This window comes from Gobius niger (genome assembly GCF_951799975.1).
Source record: "Gobius niger genome assembly, chromosome: 1".
Classification (NCBI taxonomy): domain Eukaryota; kingdom Metazoa; phylum Chordata; class Actinopteri; order Gobiiformes; family Gobiidae; genus Gobius; species Gobius niger.
The window spans coordinates 12,543,338-12,562,108 of NC_136852.1; the positions used below are offsets into that span (position 1 = coordinate 12,543,338).

Genomic DNA, 18,771 nt, shown 5'->3' on the forward strand with positions numbered 1-18,771 from the left:
ACTTTTTACTTTTACTTCACTACATTTTAGAGCCTATATCTGTACTTTCTACTCCACTTAATTTTTTTTTTCAAGTATTTTATTTTCAAAGTGACCTCTACGAGGAACTGGTTTCGTCACAGTTTTGACTTGGTATAGCAGTTTCTCTTTTAGACCTTGTTTAGATCTGGTTTGGACCTGGTTTAGTGGTTTAGTGGTTGCTTAAGAAAGAATATTGAGTACTTCTTCCACCACTGCCCATTGGTACAGAATGGTTGCACGGAGATGTTGAAGAATAATTGCCTCTTTTGATGTCAAATCCGGTTCCTAAGCCCAATAAGGAAGAGAAATCATTAACATTTCAAAAAATTGTAAACATTTTTTCTCCCAAACTCTTTTACTACGTTCTCCTGAAATGGGTTGTGTGACCTGTTATATGCACTTTAAATATTTTTTCATAAGCAAGGTGCCATTAGATAGACATAATTTGCACTACACCTTCATGTTACTTGCACATATACAAATTAAATGTCTTAGAAATAGTCGTGTATAACACAAGTCACTTTAAAATCACACTCATAGTGACTTAAAAATAGTGTTGCCATAGTCAGTGTATGTTCTTTTGAAGACTATTTAACACTGTATTTAAATGTATCGGTCAGGAACAGCAAACAGTGGCATTTTGGAGGTTTGTTAGCGAAACCGAAGGATGAGAGAAGTGTCTGTCGGTGAAATGACCAAAGATTGTACATTGTTGGGCTGCAGGAGAACGATCTTTATTGCAATATTTTACTAAACCATTTAAAGACAAAAGGAATTATCATAAGCCATTTGCTTTTCCCATCAAATAATCCCCAAAAAGGGGGGACATCAGGTTCAAAACGAGGCAAAAATTTAACTTAACTTAACTAAAATCCTGACTGAAACTGAACTTCTGCACATTTTTAAGTGTCCATGCATTTTTGTTGTAGGCTCTGTTAAAAAATGTGTAAATCCCTGTCAGACAATAAAAGACTTCAGTGATTTTGTGACAGTATGGACAGTGCCTCACCCAATATTGTGATAACACGGGCATTGGGCAGCCCTCGTACATCAGTCTCTGATTTGTCTCCGCTGTGAAGCACGTGACGTTCACCAGCAGCACAGTCATAGTGATAAACATGCAGATGCAGAGTTTATTTGAAGCAATAGCCCCACCTTAAATTGTACAGCCGTCTTGATGAGATATGGTTCATAAAACTGCCTTGTCGATCGCTTTGGTTAATGTATCTGTATTTTAAAGTGAGTTAGCGCAGATTCTTAGACGCTCAGCTGTCTTTAAAGTGTCCGGAAAGAGAAATTTAGCAGGGCAACATAAATATTCAGAGTTGTTTGTCATTAATGTTTAAAGAGCATGCTGTCAAAGCGCATATGTATTGGCGTTTTTCACTCTTGTATCCCAGCCTACACCGTGTAAATAAAGCCATGACAACAAAAAGAGAATTGTGTGTTTTTGTTTTGCCCTGACACTCCTGATGGATGCGTCTGCAGAGCCTGGGTGGGAATTCCTGCCACAATGACGCTTGTCCACCTTGTGAAATGACAAGACACCGGAATTTGTTTGGAATTTGGGCTTGTAAAGGATGTGTCGCGTTGGGACATTGGGAGGGAATGCAGCGTGACACGAAATGGCACCCATGCATGCTGCAGGGATGTCCCCCATATTGGGTGGAATTAACATGAAGTAAAGCCTTTCATTTTTAAATGTGCTCCACCTGGACCTGGACCCCCCAACAATATCTGACACCGCAGTCACGGCTGTCTCCTGTGGTGGAGGCAGGGTAATTATATTGTTTCTAAATCACTCCCCTATGGCAGCAGCTTTTTATTACTCTGAAAAGTCTTTCTTCCGCTCATATTCACGTACGCCACTGAACTAAAACAGAATTTGTGGCTTTAATAATAATAATCAATAAGGAATATGCCCGTTTTCTTGCATGGTGCCAACACATGCAATATAGAACAGCATTCCTCGTCATTCTGTGCTTGATCAATCACTGTACTTTTAATAAATTCATCCATACAAACATGAGATGAATTCTGGAAACATGCTGCAAATACCATCTGGATGCTCTTGCCTTTCACATCAGAGCTTATTGTGAAGCCCTCTCTTATGATGGCTGCATCTGGACAGTAGATCAAGTTTGAAGCTCTGTTACCTTCAGGCTGTTCCCATCTCCCCTATCCCTCAAACACTTACACTTTATGGTTTTAGGAAGCCAAGTTGGCATGTATGTGTTTGTGTGTATCCATTTACCCTCCCCGAGGAGGAAGACTAGAATAAGGAGGAGGAGTAGAAAGAGAAGAGGCTCTTAGTCTGTCCGTCAGGCTATTTCTGACTGCTGCCATTTCTCTGATTAGATTATGGGGAAACAGAAACCTGGCCCTCTATCGTCCGAGCCTCCATCTACTATTTCCCTGCGCACTGCACTCTCTCTTCTCTTGACTCTTTACCGGGTATAGCTCGTTACTCTGCACCCATCTGCCTGCCTGTCCTCTCACCTTTGTTCGGATGCTTGGGATATTCTTCTCATTAGTTGCTTTTTGTGGGCCGATGGCATTTCCTCTTGAAAATAGTTTCCAGCCTGAACAGCAGCGGCCTATAGAGGTGCAGCCAGGTGGAGGTGCTGAATGATGAACGACTAGAAGCTACCCCATTATCATATCTGTCCTGCTCTTAACGGGGCATTTTCATCTGTGTCCCTCTGCACTCTCATCTCTCGCTCCCTCAGTGCGCTCCCTCAGGAAAGCGATCGATCGCATCTCTATTACCAGAGTCCACTCAGCTCCGTGTTTAAGAAGAGCTCACATACTCACTGGTGCAGCGCTGAATTCCCACACAGCTAACGCTACTATTGTGTCTTTGGATATCTTTCCGACAGGCTGACCTCTGTGCTCGAAATTTCAGGGTTACGCAGGTGGATGCATTACGTACACAAGATGACGTCCCCTCGGTGCTGGCCGTTCCCCAGAGATAATTAGCATAAAAGACGCATAAAAAGGACCCAGCAAAACACACCAGTCTGTCCGCCTTTCTTTTAAAGAAAAGGAACAAATCCATTTCGCCTAATTCGAACCTTGCTCAGGGACAGCTCGCGTGGCAGATTGCAGCCTAATTAGTTTAGAGGGAATTTAATTGAATTAAGTTTCCACAGCTCCGCGCGCCCCGCCGCTGGGCTGCTTTCAGAGCGCGGGGCCAGAGCTGCAGATCTAATTAGCGTTGTTTGGAGAAGCTGCCGTACGCACGGCCATACTCTGCTCCAGCTGTGGTGTGCGCGAAGGATGAGTGTGCCGTGGTCTCGCGGGACCATCTTTTTCTTATAAAAAGCTTCTTTTTTAAATAACACGCAGCCATCCATTACAATATTACTGGCTCGCCGTGGTAAACCAGCCGCATCCTCGCTGCGTAATGTTGGGCTGATGGAAGTAGTGCTCAAATTGGAATCGGTGATCGAGCTTCGAAACGATAGCCAATTGTGGCATATTTCCATCTGAACACGTTCTATCTTCACTGAAAGTTATATTTTAGCCTATTTTAGTCTATTTCATTTCACCAGCATTGGTCTAATGAAAAGGTTAATGTGTTGTGACAAAATGAAATAAAATTAGGCTAAATTTAGCCTCGGAAAAACAAACAAATGGACTGGAATATTCTGTTAAGGCCCAATTACTTTCTAGATAAATCTGTGCTGAACCCCTGTTCCTGACCTGCATGACGGGCCGTCGAGCTGACGCGTCACGGTATATATCTGTAATTGGAGGGTAAAATGCAGGGACAGGCGCATTGCCGAGGGTCCCCAGGCCCCGGGCCTCGCCCCTACTTGCCTTATCAATCATCCATCATCAACGAAATCAAATGTGCAGCTCTGCTGTTCCTACGGCTGTTGCTTTCGCCTATTGGCCGCGCTTTAACGGCACACCGCCCTTCACAGTATCCTAGGCCTTATCGTCCTCAGAAGGCGATGATGTCATGTTCAAATCACTGGTGGTATAAACTCGGCTTATGCGTTTCAACAAGTGAGAGAGGCCCTTGGGCCCTTGGTTACAAATTAAAAATATAAATGCTCAAGTATTTGTTTAAATTGTAACGATTACACCTGATGCTGTGGAGGGATGCTTCCTCATGGGAAACATGTGGGACATGATGTTTTGTGCATGCAGGATGATGGATGGAGCTGGTAGTCGCGCGCTCTGAGTGACAGTTTCACTTGGATTGGACCACCACCGCGTGTTGCACGACAGATACCGGCCTGGGCCTCCGGCGTGGCCTTTCTTTAACGCAGTGCGTCGGCTGGCCTATCGTTTACTCATCCCTTATGTCCTGTCTATATCCATGCACTCCTCCATCTCTCCAACAAGACCATCCCTCCATCCATCACAAGGTGCAGCCATTCAACATCATCACTGCGCTAACCTCGCTCCACATGCACCGTGCGAAAGCGAACCCCCTGAGACGACAGACACGGCCAATCTGGGCAATTTGATTAAGATTTTGATACAGAATATGCCAATTGACCAAAGTGGGGTGGAAGGGGCTGCACACAAGACCTCGTCTAACTTAAAATATTAATGACAAAGCAGAGATTTGCAGCAGCCGTCTGCATCAGCAAAAAAGAGCATAATTCGATTACGCGCAATTTTACGCATAACGTCTTTATTTGGGCCATTAAACATTGATTATAGAATTAGGCTTACGTGGTTCGCAGACTATTCATCGGGGTAAGGCCAAATTCAGCTGGCTATTTTGTAGTTCACGAGTGTAGGTGTTGTTAGGCCTACTTGTTAAATTGTTACATTTTTGTTGTTGGTCTGCATGGATATATAATCCCTAAAATGGAGGATTGTTTCTCAGGATCCCTCCGGACTCGGAGCCAGCAGAGGACTATTGTGCGTCCCTCTGTTGACTCAGACGTCATGAATGCCAAAGCCTCCCGTTACTGTTTCCGTCAAATGGCCCCATGAATGTAAAAGTCCAAAGTTAAAGGATGCGCAGAGGAAAGGTCTCCCCCTGCGCCCGAGCACTAAGGGCGGATTAGTAGCCTGGAAGAGACCGTTGCCTCTTTGAAGGGATTAGGCTAGAAATGTTTCATGAGGGCGAGCTGGGGTCTCTAGCTGCTCTTTTGGGAGTCAGACACAGGCGCGAGTTTCACTTGGAAACTAATAAAGTTTCCCAGCAAATCCACTTGATCAAACGATGCTGCCTGAACACACTACACATTGAGGACAATAAAAATAGTCGAGTAGAGAAATTACAAATAATGAAGCTATTAAGTTAAGCATGTCATCAGATCGACAGTGGATGAATTAATTCTGGGTCCTTTGGATAAAATCGTAGTCCACAATAAAGCCCCACTAAGGCCTAGTTTTTTGTTTTGTTTTTTAAATATACAACATTATGTTTACGCACGGTTCTTCAAAAATGAAAGGAAGAAAAAAAAAAGCAAAATAAATGTCTTGTGAATGTGAGTGCGGTTCTAGTGCAATAAACGCACAGTGCGCGCCACACTAGCGGGTTAATGGCATTAAGGATCATCGTGGCGCCCCTGGACAGATAAGAGTGCACTTTGAGCGCGCGCACAGAATAAAGTTAATTATTGTTGGCACGCGCCCGCGACGTCCTTTTGGTTTGTGGATCATATCATTCGGTGAAATATATCCTCTAATAAAAAGCCTGTTAATTTTACGCACGGCGGCGTGGTCTTGGCCTCCCACTAAAGTGTAGGGAGGGCGCTTCTCAGACATTTTCCCTGCTCTTTGTGCTGCGTGTGTCGGGGCCTTGTGGGATATGACTTATCACATTGTATGACACCGAACAATAAACTTAAACCAATTTCTGACGCGTCAATGCGTTTATGGTTAGCCTGCTGCGCGCTCGCTCCTCAGCCTTTCTCTATATATCAAAATGACGCGCTCTTCAGTGACATCTCCCTAAAAGTGATCGGAATCGAATCAAAGCTTTTAATCTCACCAATCAGCGTCACATCTGGACGCTGTGAACCACGTAAAGGCTTGCAGGGCAAATATGCGCACTGCTATGGCACTAGAGCTGCCTTTTGGCTATTTATTGGTTTTGCGTCATAAACTGATAGCCTGTGTCTATGATAAAATGAGTGCAACAAGCCTACAGCACATTTTCAGGATTTACTTATTCTTTTGATTTATTATCCTACAAATTAACTCTTTAAATTTGCTAAACGAAATGTAATAGACCTATTTGGGCTAAAGATTGTAACGATTAGCCTGCAGGCCTATATGGCTCAAACCTTTTGATTGGGCACCATATGCGACGCTATCACCAAAAAATAAAACCTGAACGTGTCTCCGTGAACAAACAAATAGTCTGTGTTTGGATGAAAAGCGCACAATAGTCTCGCAGAAAGTGGGCATCCTGCGCTTGTCTGACGTACCTGAGGTGCACGTGGGCGGAGCGTGGCCTGTGGGCGTGTCACGGACTCCACCATTGGCCCGTTACAGGCAGAGGGTATTGTCATGGAAACTAGACCACCGCCTTGCTATTGTCTCGCGCGCTGCCAACTTTATTATAACCCGTGCGTCTGCCGCGGACTGTCACACGGAGCACGAGCGCACGGGCTGAAGTACGCACGGACTGAGCAGAAACCGAAACTCTGAGGAATTATTTCGACCAACAAACTCTGCTGCATCTTGGGGATTTGGGTGTCACAAGAGCCACGGAGGACTGAACACCCAGCTGATTTGTTTTCTCCACTGTGAGCCCGTGCACGCACAGGTCACTCATCCGGTCCACCTCATGTATAAGATGGATTACTCTTATCTGAACTCCTATGACTCCTGCATGGCAGCCATGGAAGCCTCGGCCTACGCGGACTTCAGCTCATGCAGCCAGGCCAGTTCGTTCCAGTACAACCCGATAAGGAGCGGGCCATTCTCCAACCCGGGCTGCACTCCTCTCAGCACGGCCAGCTGCACCTTGGGAGCGCTGCGGGAGCACCAGCCCACACCTTACACATCAGGTAGGCCGAGAAAAAGAGGTGGAAAAAAGGCCCTGTGGATTTTACATACTCATTATTACGCTATTATTATTATTATTTTATAATTGTTATTATTAGGCTATAATTTATTATTATGATTATTGCTATGGTTATTACGATTATGATTATTACTATTGTTATTATTGTTATTATTCAGACCTTTAAAGTCATAGGGCCTCTAACATTGCCTAATTGGTATATGCATAATAAAAAAAATAGGCCTAAATGAATAAATTACATATATTAAATGTTGTCTACTAGCCACAAGATGCAGGGAAAAATTGAAGAACGCATTTTGTTTGGCACTGGCATTTCAACACTGCCTCTCTTTCGCAGTACCGTACAAGTTTTTTTCGGACCCGTCGGGCCTCAACGAGAAGAGAAAGCAGCGGCGGATCCGGACCACATTCACCAGCTCCCAGCTCAAAGAACTGGAGCGCGTGTTCGCAGAGACGCACTACCCAGACATTTACACGCGCGAGGAGCTGGCACTGAAGATAGACCTGACTGAGGCGCGCGTACAGGTCAATTTGGTTCAGTTATTCCTCTGTAAAGCTCATCACTGATATTAATCCAAGGAGATATGAGAATATGTGGATGTGGAGCATGATGTAAAAATAAATATTAAGTAAAAAGAAAAAAAAAGCATTATGGATTATAGTTTATGAGCCAATCCTCCAGTGATTTTATAATTAACTGTTGTTTTGTTTTTATTCCAGGTGTGGTTCCAGAACAGACGCGCCAAGTTCCGCAAGCAGGAGCGGGCAGCTAATGCCAAAGCCAACAATAACGGGGGCTCCACGGGCAGCAGCTCCACTGGGAAGAAGAACGGAGAGCCCAGGTCATCCTCAGACGATGATGAGTCTAAAGAGTCCACCTGCAGCCCCACGCCTGACAGCACCGCCTCACTGCCCGGATCGGCCAATGGAAACTTAGGCAGCCCGGCCAGCCTCAGCCCCAGCCCTGCACCCGCGGGAACCGTCTACAACACCTCCAGCTCCCCGGTGCTCCAGGGGCTCAAGGCACCCAGCTGGTCAAACCTGGGGCCCGCCAACCCGGCCGTGGCTCAACCTGCCGTTCAAACACAGGAGATCCTCAAAGCCTGGCAGCCCGCGGACAGTATGACCGGGCCGTTCGCTGGAGTCCTGTCCTCCTTCCACAGAAAACCCAACCCTGCAATCAAGACAAATCTGTTCTGAAGCACAGAATGATGGAGCTGGGACATGCAGGCGGCTGGAGGAGAGTATAAACACTGAGTTCTTTGGTGAAAACAACTCTAAATGAACCCGAGTCCTGCTTTGACAACAGTTTTATGACAGAACAATTTTAGAGATGAACAAAACGTCTTGGTATCATGGAAATTATTGTGCACATTGTGTTACACCTGAAAAAAAAAACACCTTTAAAATCTCAACAAATTCTGCAAACACTTGTTTACGTGGATGCCTCCCTCTTGTATCAAATTTAGTCAAATCTTTACATGTACAGACCACTTTAACGTTACTCGCAGTGTTCTCCATTTTTGTCAACTTTCCCCCCCCCCCACCCCTTCAACAAACGCCTTATTATAACAAGATTCTAATCAGTGTGCAAGTCAAGTCCGAGTGTAAATCGTGAGACAAACCCCAGTATTTGCTGAGAACACAAAACAAACTTAACCAGCAAGCACAACTTCCTTTAAGCCCCCGACTCGGACACTAGCGAGGCAAAACAACTTTACAAATCTGTCACCCCACAATCCAATTACCAGTGATGGGAACCTCCCTAGTTTCCTCCTCAGTGCAAGTTCTCATCACATTCAAACTCATTCCCCTTTGTTTTCAACTTTGCCCAAGTGTGAAGGCAGTGTAGGTTATACGGGTGTACACTACAATGTCAACATGGACTTACAATGAAAGAAGATCCTCCATTTGCTCTTACTGTAGATCGAGGTCACTGTTCACGTCTGCCTCTGAAGCGCCACAGAAAAAGGGAAAAGTAATGTATTTATTATAATTATTTGAATTAATGACTTGAGAGAAGCCTCACAATTTTGGACTGTTGTATCAAACGTGTGGCGGAAAAACTCTGTGACTAGTAATATAAAATGTTACGTAGATTTTCTTGTTTTTTTATTTGGTTGCTTTGCAGGTTTGAGATTCTGTCGACAAAGGACCAACACATTTAGGAAAGTCTGAATGGATGGACAGAAGTTTTAGTGAATGAGAAGTTATAGCACTACTCTGAGTATCAATAAATAAATCTACATTATGGACGCACTAAGTGATGTCTTCCGTCAAAGTTGTTTATTGTATCGAGTCTTGCTGCACTCCTTACACCAGTGTTTACGAACAAGGGGTACGGGAGCGTTTGGACAGGGGGATCTGGGGAATTATTTCAGATCAAAAAGATGAAACCGAATTGCATTTAAATATTAAAAAAAAAAGCTAACTATAGTGACATTTTCCTGTAAAATGTTTGCATTTAAAGGGATTATGCCTGATTTTGAACCCTTTTCGTCAAAATGTGATGCTCGTCCTTTAGAGTCACTATATGAAGAAAAGGGTTTACCTTTGTAGTCACATATTGACTATTTGGGTTGACAATATACACAACATCAAAAAATCATAATGTGGCACAAACTTCACACATCAGGCTTTTACAGCCTACTTTTATGGGGCAAAAAATAATTTCACCTCACAAAATATCAGGTATAGCTCCTTTAAAGGAACAGGCGATCGTTTTTCCATACTGAGATATGTTCTTACCTGAGCTTAGACGAGTTGATGCGTACCTGTCTCATCTTTGTGCCTGCCCTCAATCACGCAAAACGATCACAGATGTTGTTAGCATTTGGCCTCGCCCAATGTATTCCTATGGCTCCAAACGGAGGTGATGTTGGAAGCTACCACGCTCTTCCACGGGCAGGGCAAATTCCAGACGGGTACGAATCAACTCGTGTAAGCTCAGGTAAGAACATATCTCAGTATGGAAAAACAGTGGCCTGTTCCTTTAAGAGTGTTTTAGCCTTATTCGGAACCCAACAGACTACTAAATTTACTAATAAGTCTGAGTTGAATTGATAATTTTCGAATTAATTGGCACCACTCTTGACATAAGGGGCACTTCGAGCAGAAATGAAAGACTCTAGGGGAACGCAAGACCTAAAAAGGTTGGGGACTGATAAGTTACAACAAAAAACTGTCACCGTCAATTATCAGGCAATTATAGTCTCAGGTTAAGTTAACACATTTACTCGTTTGCACATGAAAACAACACACATAGGCAAGTACACTTTTCACACAACATACACAGACACGCGAACACTGAAACGCCAAAAGGCTTAATACAATATAGGACATCTCTAGCACTGAGGTGGCCATAAGAAGTAGATATGGCACACAGACATAGTAGTAGCTCAGGTTCTGCAGAAATGGAAATTAAAAATACAAAATTTGGCCTGAAACGAACAAGGGACTTTATTCTCCGCGCACACACAAAAGAGAGAACACTATTTAGATCTGAAGTTCCAACGTCAGCATTGGTTGAAGTAGCAGCGCCATCTACTGGTTAAAGAGAGTCATTGATGTCCAGATAGAGAACTTTAGACATGAAATTGCATACTCTAAGAAAATGTAACAATACATAAACGAATGAAAAGACTTCACTATATTACAGGGAAATTAAATGGCAACTGTATACAACATTTAACAAAACAACAATTTGTTATTCTACTAGGCCTTTTAGCAGTTCCCTGGACAATAAACCTATTCCCTTTATCAGAAAAAACTAGCATGTTAAAGACTAATGCCCCAACACGTCACATATGCTGATTTCATGTTGTTTCGGGGCTAGGTCCACATTATTACCGTCTCACGTTTTTTGTTGTTGTTAAAAGCAGCCTACATTCCAAGTAAGAGATCGCCACAATTTGTGTACTTGGGTGCAACTGTTGCTCCGAATATGTACAACATGTGTCCACAACAAAACCTGAGACAAGCAGTGCTCTGAAAACTTGGATTCGAGTTCTTCAAAATGAACCCTTTTTGCATTATCCTTGCCCAAAATTTCCCATTTCTCTCCCCGTCGAACATACATAAATAAAACTAGCTAGAGTCTTGTTTAGATTTAAGGCTGATGGCTATATTTGTCCACATAAAGGAGTGTAATGATTATATTAAATAAGGCCACATTTAAAACAGTGACGAGTACAGTACATATATACATCAAGTGTAAAAAAAAATGATTCGAAGTCCAGTTCAGATACGGGTTCTGGCCTCTCGAGACCTGGAGCTTTAGGCAGATTTGGACCACTCACAGATCGGTTTAGCACAGTTTATTTCTGCTGCTGCTGCTGTTGTCTGAGGCTTTCCAGCAGCATCCGCTTGTGTGCCGGGTCCAGCACTCCGGCCTCCTCCAGGTCCTCCTCGGTAATGTCACTGCAGACAGCAGACGCATTAAATTACTCGTACATGGACTGGCTATAATTCGGTTACCGGGAAAGAGTTTGTAAATGAGAGTACCTTAGGAACTCCAGATCATCCCAGCCATTGTGTAGAAGGCCCGGCTCGTACTGCTCCAGCCCCAGCCGCTGCAGCCACTCCCCCACCGAGGATTCACCCACGGACAATGAGGAGCTGCTGCTGCCCCATAACGCCTGTGGAGCAGAAAACCAAAACTAAAGGCTCTTCAGGATGAAATACTGTTTAAGTAGTTCATATTGGCACTAATAAGTAATACTTTAATACATTAGTTGTGCACATACATTTGAATGTTTTAAGGTACCTTACTTGATTTTTAACTCTTATTTAACTAAAAAGTTCAATTTCAGAATCTTTTACAGGGATGTCCATGCCTGGGGGAGAACCCATTGAACATGTTTTAAGTGGTAAGGAAAGCGGAAGAAACCCTTCACAGGACAACACTATCTCAAACTAATCCAAACTAACCCTAATCCTATCCTTAAAGGCACACTGTGTAACATTTTGGACTATACTGTTGCCATCAGTATTAAACATACTCCTAATCAGCAACTCGACACAGAAAATACGAAGTCTGCAGTGGAAAATCAAAGAATGGATTTGGATGAGAACCTAACCTGTTTAATCTCAGATTCTGCTGACTTTAGTCACATCTCCATGGAGACGAGCTGGAGACGTCCCCACTCCCGGTAAAGTTAGTGTCATGTCTTAGGAGAGCTGAGCCACTCACAGCAAAGGCTTATGTTTGTGCATTTATGAGGTATATTTCAAGGATGAAAACATCGGTCAGAAAATAATTGTATTTATTGGGTAAAATTCTACACAGTGTGGCTTTAAGGAAAGTGGAGTTTACTCAAGGCGTCTTATTGAGATTCATTTAAAGGGGCTATACATAGTTTAAAATTGTTAAAATTAAGTATTTTCCTCCCCCTACATGTTCCAGCCATGTCCTAATGTGTAGAATGAGCCCAGACCTGTTCACCACAACTGCCTCGAAAATCCTGCACTGTCACTCAAAAAGTTGTTACTTCGGGTCTGAAGTGCCGTCATGCACGAGCTTAATGTAGAACCTGCAGTTATGCGTAAGACCTGAGGTGGCAGTAGCGAATATTAAATGACATCTAGTCATGCATCTAGTCTCTTTAAATAATGACGTCATTTCCAGTGGAGCTCCACTGATCACTTGACTCTTTATCGGCAGCATTCAGACCCTCTTGACTCAGACACAGGGAGAACATGCAGACGCATGGAAGGCCCCACTTGGCCCAGTGATGGAACCTGGGACCCTCTTACTGTGTAGTAAGAACACTACCTGCTGCATTTGGTCTGGCGTAGTGTTATAGACTAAAATACATCCAGTACCTTTTATATATATTATTGGTACTTTCCAAATGTTCAGTATCAAATGTTTGGGGAAGCTTTTCATGACCAAACTTAACGCATAAGATGTCACACAAAAACACAAAGAAGCTAACTGTGCTATTAATAGTATTATAAAAGCTGTTAATTAATAATAAGTTCTTTGAAAGACTTTAACTTTGAAAGAGCCATGTTTTCAATTCTTCCACTTCCCTCGGATGCATACCTCTTCAGGCATGTCCTCCGCTATGCTCTCGGGGATAGGATTTCTGGGAGGGAATGTGCGACAGGCGTCAAGTCCAAAAGCCATGGCCTGCCCCCTGAGGGGAGGCGGCGCGGAGGGGGCCCGTGGCGGGGTCGGTCCCGTAAACTCGCTCTCACTCAGTGTCTTTGCCATTTGCAGCACGGAGCACGACTGGTCATCCATTAAACTTGCCGCCACGGCCGCCGCCCCGCCTCCCCCGCGCCTGAATCCCTCTCCAAGTCCGAGGGGAGCGGCGGGACTGGCAGCGGGGATGCGGATTTCGGTCATATCCGGGTATGCGGGTCGTGGTTTGGGAAAAGGCGCTTCCATCTCCATCGCTCCTTTGGGCAGAGGGGGAGGGGGGAAATCCGGCGGTGGGCGATTGAGCGAGCTGCCTGTCGTCCCGGGCCGAGGCGCTACGACAGAGGCGTCATCCTCAGACGGGCCCTCCTCGCTGATGGCTCTGACAGGAGGGTGTCCGGTTAAAAGCACCCGGGAGTGAGAAGGTCCCGGGGCGCCGCAGGGGGGTTTGGCTCGAGCTCCTGAGGAAAGGGGAGCGGGTTTAGTTGCTGGGGCGTTGGCAGAGGTAGGAGATGTGAGGAGTTCGGCTGAGGCAGCAGACTGGTTGGGGACACCTTCCAGGATGTAGTAGGCGGGGTTGTTGTAGCTGTTGTTGATGGGCGGGTCGGTTTCTGAAGAATCCTGTTTTGGTCTATAAAAGCACAAAACAAACAAATCAAGCTTCAATCATCACACATGTTCAGTCATCGGTTTAATCTCTTAACCCACACGTTTTCTCCAGTTTGTCTTCAAAGTCTCAAAATGGCAACAAAAATGAGACGAAAACGAAGATGAAAACGCAAGAAAGCGAGAAAAAAAAGTGGCAAAAACAGGCCAGAAAGGCAACGACAACAAATGGAAAATACGACTAAAGAGCAATGAAAAAGCAACAAAAATACCACAAAAGAGCGTCAATAAAATGACAATAAAACTGATGCTAGCACATGAAAAAGTGACAAAAAAAGAAACAAAAAAGTGACAAAAAGTTACAAAAAAGTCACAAAAAAGCCCCAAAAAAAAACAAAAGAAAGCAACAAAGGGCCACAAAAAAGTAACAAAAAAAGCCACAAAAAAGTGATAAAAAGTGACAAAAAAACCAACAAAAAAACAAACAAAAAAAGCCACAAAAAAGTCACAAAATAGTGACAAAAAAGCTAGGTTCTAGGTCTTCGCTTTCAAGTGAGGCATTGCACTGGCCTATCTGCTGTAGACTCCGGTCGAGAAGCCTTTCGATTTGGGTAAAACCAAACTGGAGAAAATGGGTCATGGGTAAGAGGTTAAGTAATTGTACCTGGCTGCGGCTTCTTCTTTGCTGTTCCGTTCTCCCTCCTCGCTGACTTTGCCCAGTTCTCCAAGCTGTTTGCGAACTGCAGACGGCCTAAAAAGTACAAAAGATTATGAACGAAAACACAGTGAATAATTTTAAAACTTCTCATAAATAAATAAATACTGACTTTACATATTCATGCCCTATCCTTGGATGGATAGTCAATTTTCCTTTTGGTCCTCCAGTTTCATCTTTGTCCACGCTTATCCACTCTGCAGAACAATTAAGACGACATCAATATCCACTTCTAATGGGACATGTTTAAAGTAAGAGACCCTACCATAGAGTCTCTCCCTGGTCCCCATCCTTTCAGAGGGCACTCGGACTCTCATCAGACCCCGGATATTTCCCGTCTCCTCCCCGCGATGGGACAGGTAGGTGTGAAACTGCTGTGGAGTGCTGCCAATCATTGACTTCAGAGCCAACACGCACTCTCCTGGTGAATCACAAAACAAAACAGCCAAGTTATACAGGGCAGGCATCAAGGAGCTGAATAATGAAATGAGAATAAACATGAAAAAAGAGGAATAGTGGAATAGCACTACATTATTTACTAAAGAAAGGTGTTTAACCTCTTAACCCCCACCTGAACCAAGCACGTTTTCTCCAGTTGGCATTACCCAAAACTAAAACGTCTTGAAAAATATAGCGATAAAAATCAGACAAACACAAGGATGAAAACGCAAATCCTCAATTTTTTTTTAACAAAAATGTGATGAAAAACTGACAAAAAGTGACAAAAATGGGACGAAAAGTAAAAAAAAGAAATGAAAAAGTGACTAAAATATGTTAAAAAAAAGTGACAAAAATGAAACTAAAAAGTGATAAGTGATGAAAATGTTTTTTAAAAATGAGACGAAAAAGTGACAAAATTAAGACTATAAAAGTGACAAAAATGTGGCAAAAAAGTAAAAAGAAAATGAGAAAAAGTGACAAAAATATGAAACAAAAAAATGACAAAAATGAAACAAAAAAGTGATGAAAAAGTAAATAAAATAGATGAAAAAGTTACAAAAATGTGATGAAAAAGTAAAAAAGAAATTGACAAAAAAGTAACAAAAACACAAGGAAAAAGATCAGTTACGATGATTGCGATGATTGCTGGTCTTAACTTTCAAATGAGGCGTTACACTGGCCTTTAGGCTGCATGCTCTTAGATTTGGGTAAAGCTGAACTGGAGAAAATGCACTTGGTTAAGGTGGGGGTTAAGAGGTTAAATGGTATTGTGCTGTAAAATATATGTGGTTGAGTAATTATGGCCACTTCTTCCCCCTTGTGTTGTCTATTCATAGCCCAAGTCCTAAAAAAGATTAATTTGCCACCCAATATAGGCAAATATAGAATACGACGCTTCGTAGTGCAAAGACATCCAGCGTTTGGGTGCCCCCTGGTGACCAGTGAGGCTTTATGCATCTGCAAAAAAACTTTAACCATGTAGTAGTAATACTAAAAAGACACTTTGGAAAGTGGCACATACCATAGGACTCGTATCCATCCAGAGATTTAACGGTGAGCAGCAGGTGTTGGTCCTGAAGATACTCGACCTCGGACAGCAGCGGTTTGAGGGTTGTGAGCTGCTTGTTGGACCAGCCCACACGCAGGAAGTTGACATTATCGCTGCTCTGAGTGTCGTTCTCGTAACTCTTCTTAAACTCTAGAGAACGGGAGATTGAGAGAGGGAGGGGGGGTAGGGAGGAAGGGAGGGAGGTCACAGAGGGAGATGGGTGAGGCCGAAAGGGGAGCGGGCTGTATTCTTGATGCATTTCAAAAAATAACGATGCAATGAACAGAGAGGGAGGAACATGCAGTCAGGTCAAAAAACAAATGCAAAATACTAACTGCCTGGTGCAGTGAGGGAGGGGTTAGGATACAAACAAAAAGAAAGATATTATATTATGCCAATTTAACTTTGGACCGTAGTCATTTGTGTGATTAATTATTTCAAAAGGGAATACAAAACACGTCATGCAAGAGAAGTTGTAATGCAATACTGATCTTACCTTCCAAACAAGTGGAGTAGAATTCAATGAAGAACTTGGTCCTACTTGCCGTTTTCACGATGGCTTCTATGCTCTCGAACTCGATGTAGGCTTGCTCCGAGGATTTGGGCAGACCTAATTTAACACATTGTTTAAAACGTCACACTTTTTTCATAACGGTTATTCTGGTGATTTGCTTTAATTATTATAAACAGTACCTTTTTTAGAAACAAACTGCGAGGTCACACCGACTTCAAAGGTTGCAAACACAGGGGAATGGTCACTGGTCACAATATCATCTGTACAACCTGATAACACAAGCATATCATTGTCATATTATTTTATATGACACATTTACAACCAATAAATGTACAGTATTTTCTGAACTAAATGCTTCGGGGTATAACTCACACCAGCCATAAAAGCATAATGAAGAAGAAAAAACATATACAAGTCGCTCCGGAGTATAAGTCGCACCAGCCTTGGCAACTACTGGGGCATGGAGCCATAACTGCACCACTGACAAGCCTCTCCCGGCATCACGTTGTTCAAGAACCCATTTGCAAACTCTTGGCCATCTAGCTTTAAGCCTGTGATTAGCTTCTTTTTGGTTTTCTTTATTGCAGTAAGAATAACCTCCGCTTTTCGCCAGTCCCTCACAAGTTTCTCGCTCACTCCACACTTTCTTTCTGCTACTCGATTACCAGTGTGTAAATCTTCAGTGTTCAGGTACACAAGCCTAGAGTGCCCTCTAGTGGCTGTAAGTCGCACCCCCAGCCAAACTATGAAAAAAATGTACGACATATCATCCAGAAAATACTGTAACTCCATGTGTCAAACATTATTGTGAACAAACCGTATGAGTTGCAAACTATATGTGTTTCTGGATAGGATTTCCATAGGATTCGGTCGCACCAAGACGGAACATTGGTCCTCATCTACAACAAACATGAAGATAGAAACATGTTAACCCCTTCACCAGTGACACATGAAGAACGGAGCATGTGTGCATGATCATACCCCTGTGGCTTTCTGCTTCTGCCACACATACGTGTCTCTTGAGCCGCGTTCATAGCGATAAGTGGGCGGGAATGAGATTTCTTCCTCCGCTGTAGCAATAGGACAAATGGGAGAAAAGGTTATACATACATTAATACACAACAAACATTCAAATAACCTACTTATTATTATATTATCACTGACCAAAGCGAAGAAAAACCTTGTTCTTCTCTCTCTCCAGATTAAGCTGGTCCACTTTGAGAAGAGGCTCAAACTCTTTTCGATTAATGTAGTTTAAAATCTCCTGCACACAAACAAAAGGCATGATGTTATGTTAAAACAAACAAATGTGATGCCAAAGTCAAAAGTGAATCTTCAACAAAAAAGTGGCAAAAACTTGACAAAAACATAAGAAAAAAGTGACGAAAACATGTCAAAATCACGGTGACAACGTGACAAAAACAGTTATGATCTCTTTTGTAGGTATTTGCTTTCAAATGAGGCATTATACCAGGGGTGTCCAAACTTTTTTCATCAAGCACCGCAAAGTGTCAAAGTGTATAAGGTGTGGAGGGCCAAAGATCGGTGGCCTGTGCAGTGAAACATTCCCCCGGGTGTAACTTATGCCCCTGGAGGCCATAAGTGCCACTGCAGGTGTCGTAGCATGTTTTGTTTTTTACTCATTAATTGTCTGTGAGAGTAAATACTACACTGACAGAAAAAAACAAAGGGAGAGAGGGATATTGTACATCCTATTATACAATGGAGACAATTTTTTTTTCACTCAAACTTGGCTGTAAATACTGTTTAAAGTGCAACTAAACGGGAGTGGCAGAGCCTTTCCCCACCCACAAACACAAGTCAAAAATTGCTGAGAAAGGGGTGGTCTCGGAGGCTTTGGGGGAGACGAGGGGGGTGAGTGTGTGGGCGGGGTCTGCTCTGTTGACAGTCTCAGACCAAGCCCCTAGATCTGACAGGACTGACAGACTGCTGTTACCGCTGTCACGACTGTGCGCAAGGTTTATTTTTTCGTAGGAGAGTTGGTACATTCTCATGACTTGTGATTGCTTGATGTAGCAACTAGTGATGCGGGTCAGGGCTTTTTTCAACCCGCGGGTCCCGCATTTGGAGCAGGTTCTAACCCGACCCAGCCCGCCCCGCAATGTTGTTCTATTTTTACAACCCGCCCCGCAACCATTAAATATTACGCGTTACAGATATGATCCGTATGAACAGCACCGGCGTGTCATCACGCGCGCTCTCGCTTTCTCTCCCTCCGAAGAGCGCTGGGCAAGAGGGAGAGAGGAAGAGAGCA

At 43.4% G+C, this 18,771-nt stretch overlaps 2 protein-coding genes across 2 annotated transcripts in view; one reads left to right on the forward strand and one right to left on the reverse strand.

Annotated features, from left to right (window-relative positions):
- The first annotated feature begins 6,527 nt into the window (after positions 1 to 6,527).
- On the forward strand, positions 6,528 to 9,202 carry phox2a (paired like homeobox 2A). Its single transcript, XM_079566473.1, has 3 exons — positions 6,528 to 7,010; positions 7,365 to 7,552; positions 7,748 to 9,202. The coding sequence occupies exons 1-3, from the start codon at positions 6,788 to 6,790 to the stop codon at positions 8,225 to 8,227; spliced, it is 891 nt and encodes a 296-aa protein (XP_079422599.1). The 5' UTR covers positions 6,528 to 6,787; the 3' UTR covers positions 8,228 to 9,202.
- Positions 9,203 to 10,487: 1,285 nt separating this feature from the next.
- inppl1a (inositol polyphosphate phosphatase-like 1a) overlaps positions 10,488 to 18,771 on the reverse strand; it is a 30,615-nt gene continuing 22,331 nt past the window's right edge. The window contains exons 17-28 of the mRNA XM_079573412.1: positions 17,661 to 17,760; positions 17,478 to 17,566; positions 17,314 to 17,395; positions 16,676 to 16,765; positions 16,479 to 16,592; positions 15,956 to 16,132; positions 14,759 to 14,914; positions 14,606 to 14,690; positions 14,443 to 14,529; positions 13,074 to 13,803; positions 11,531 to 11,664; positions 10,488 to 11,446 (exon numbers count right to left, since the gene is read on the reverse strand). Of these exons, the coding sequence (XP_079429538.1) occupies positions 11,344 to 11,446; positions 11,531 to 11,664; positions 13,074 to 13,803; positions 14,443 to 14,529; positions 14,606 to 14,690; positions 14,759 to 14,914; positions 15,956 to 16,132; positions 16,479 to 16,592; positions 16,676 to 16,765; positions 17,314 to 17,395; positions 17,478 to 17,566; positions 17,661 to 17,760 (1,947 nt within the window). The 3' untranslated portion in view covers positions 10,488 to 11,343. The remainder of the gene's footprint in view (positions 11,447 to 11,530; positions 11,665 to 13,073; positions 13,804 to 14,442; positions 14,530 to 14,605; positions 14,691 to 14,758; positions 14,915 to 15,955; positions 16,133 to 16,478; positions 16,593 to 16,675; positions 16,766 to 17,313; positions 17,396 to 17,477; positions 17,567 to 17,660; positions 17,761 to 18,771) is intronic.

Bases quoted from the DNA above. Each gene is read 5' to 3' on its own strand.
- phox2a (XM_079566473.1), top strand. From the start codon at position 6,788: ATGTATAAGATGGATTACTCTTATCTGAACTCCTATGACTCCTGCATG. The intron at 7,011-7,364 runs GTAGGCCGAGAA...TCTCTTTCGCAG, and splicing joins GCCCACACCTTACACATCAG to TACCGTACAAGTTTTTTTCG. The intron at 7,553-7,747 runs GTCAATTTGGTT...TTTTTATTCCAG, and splicing joins TGACTGAGGCGCGCGTACAG to GTGTGGTTCCAGAACAGACG.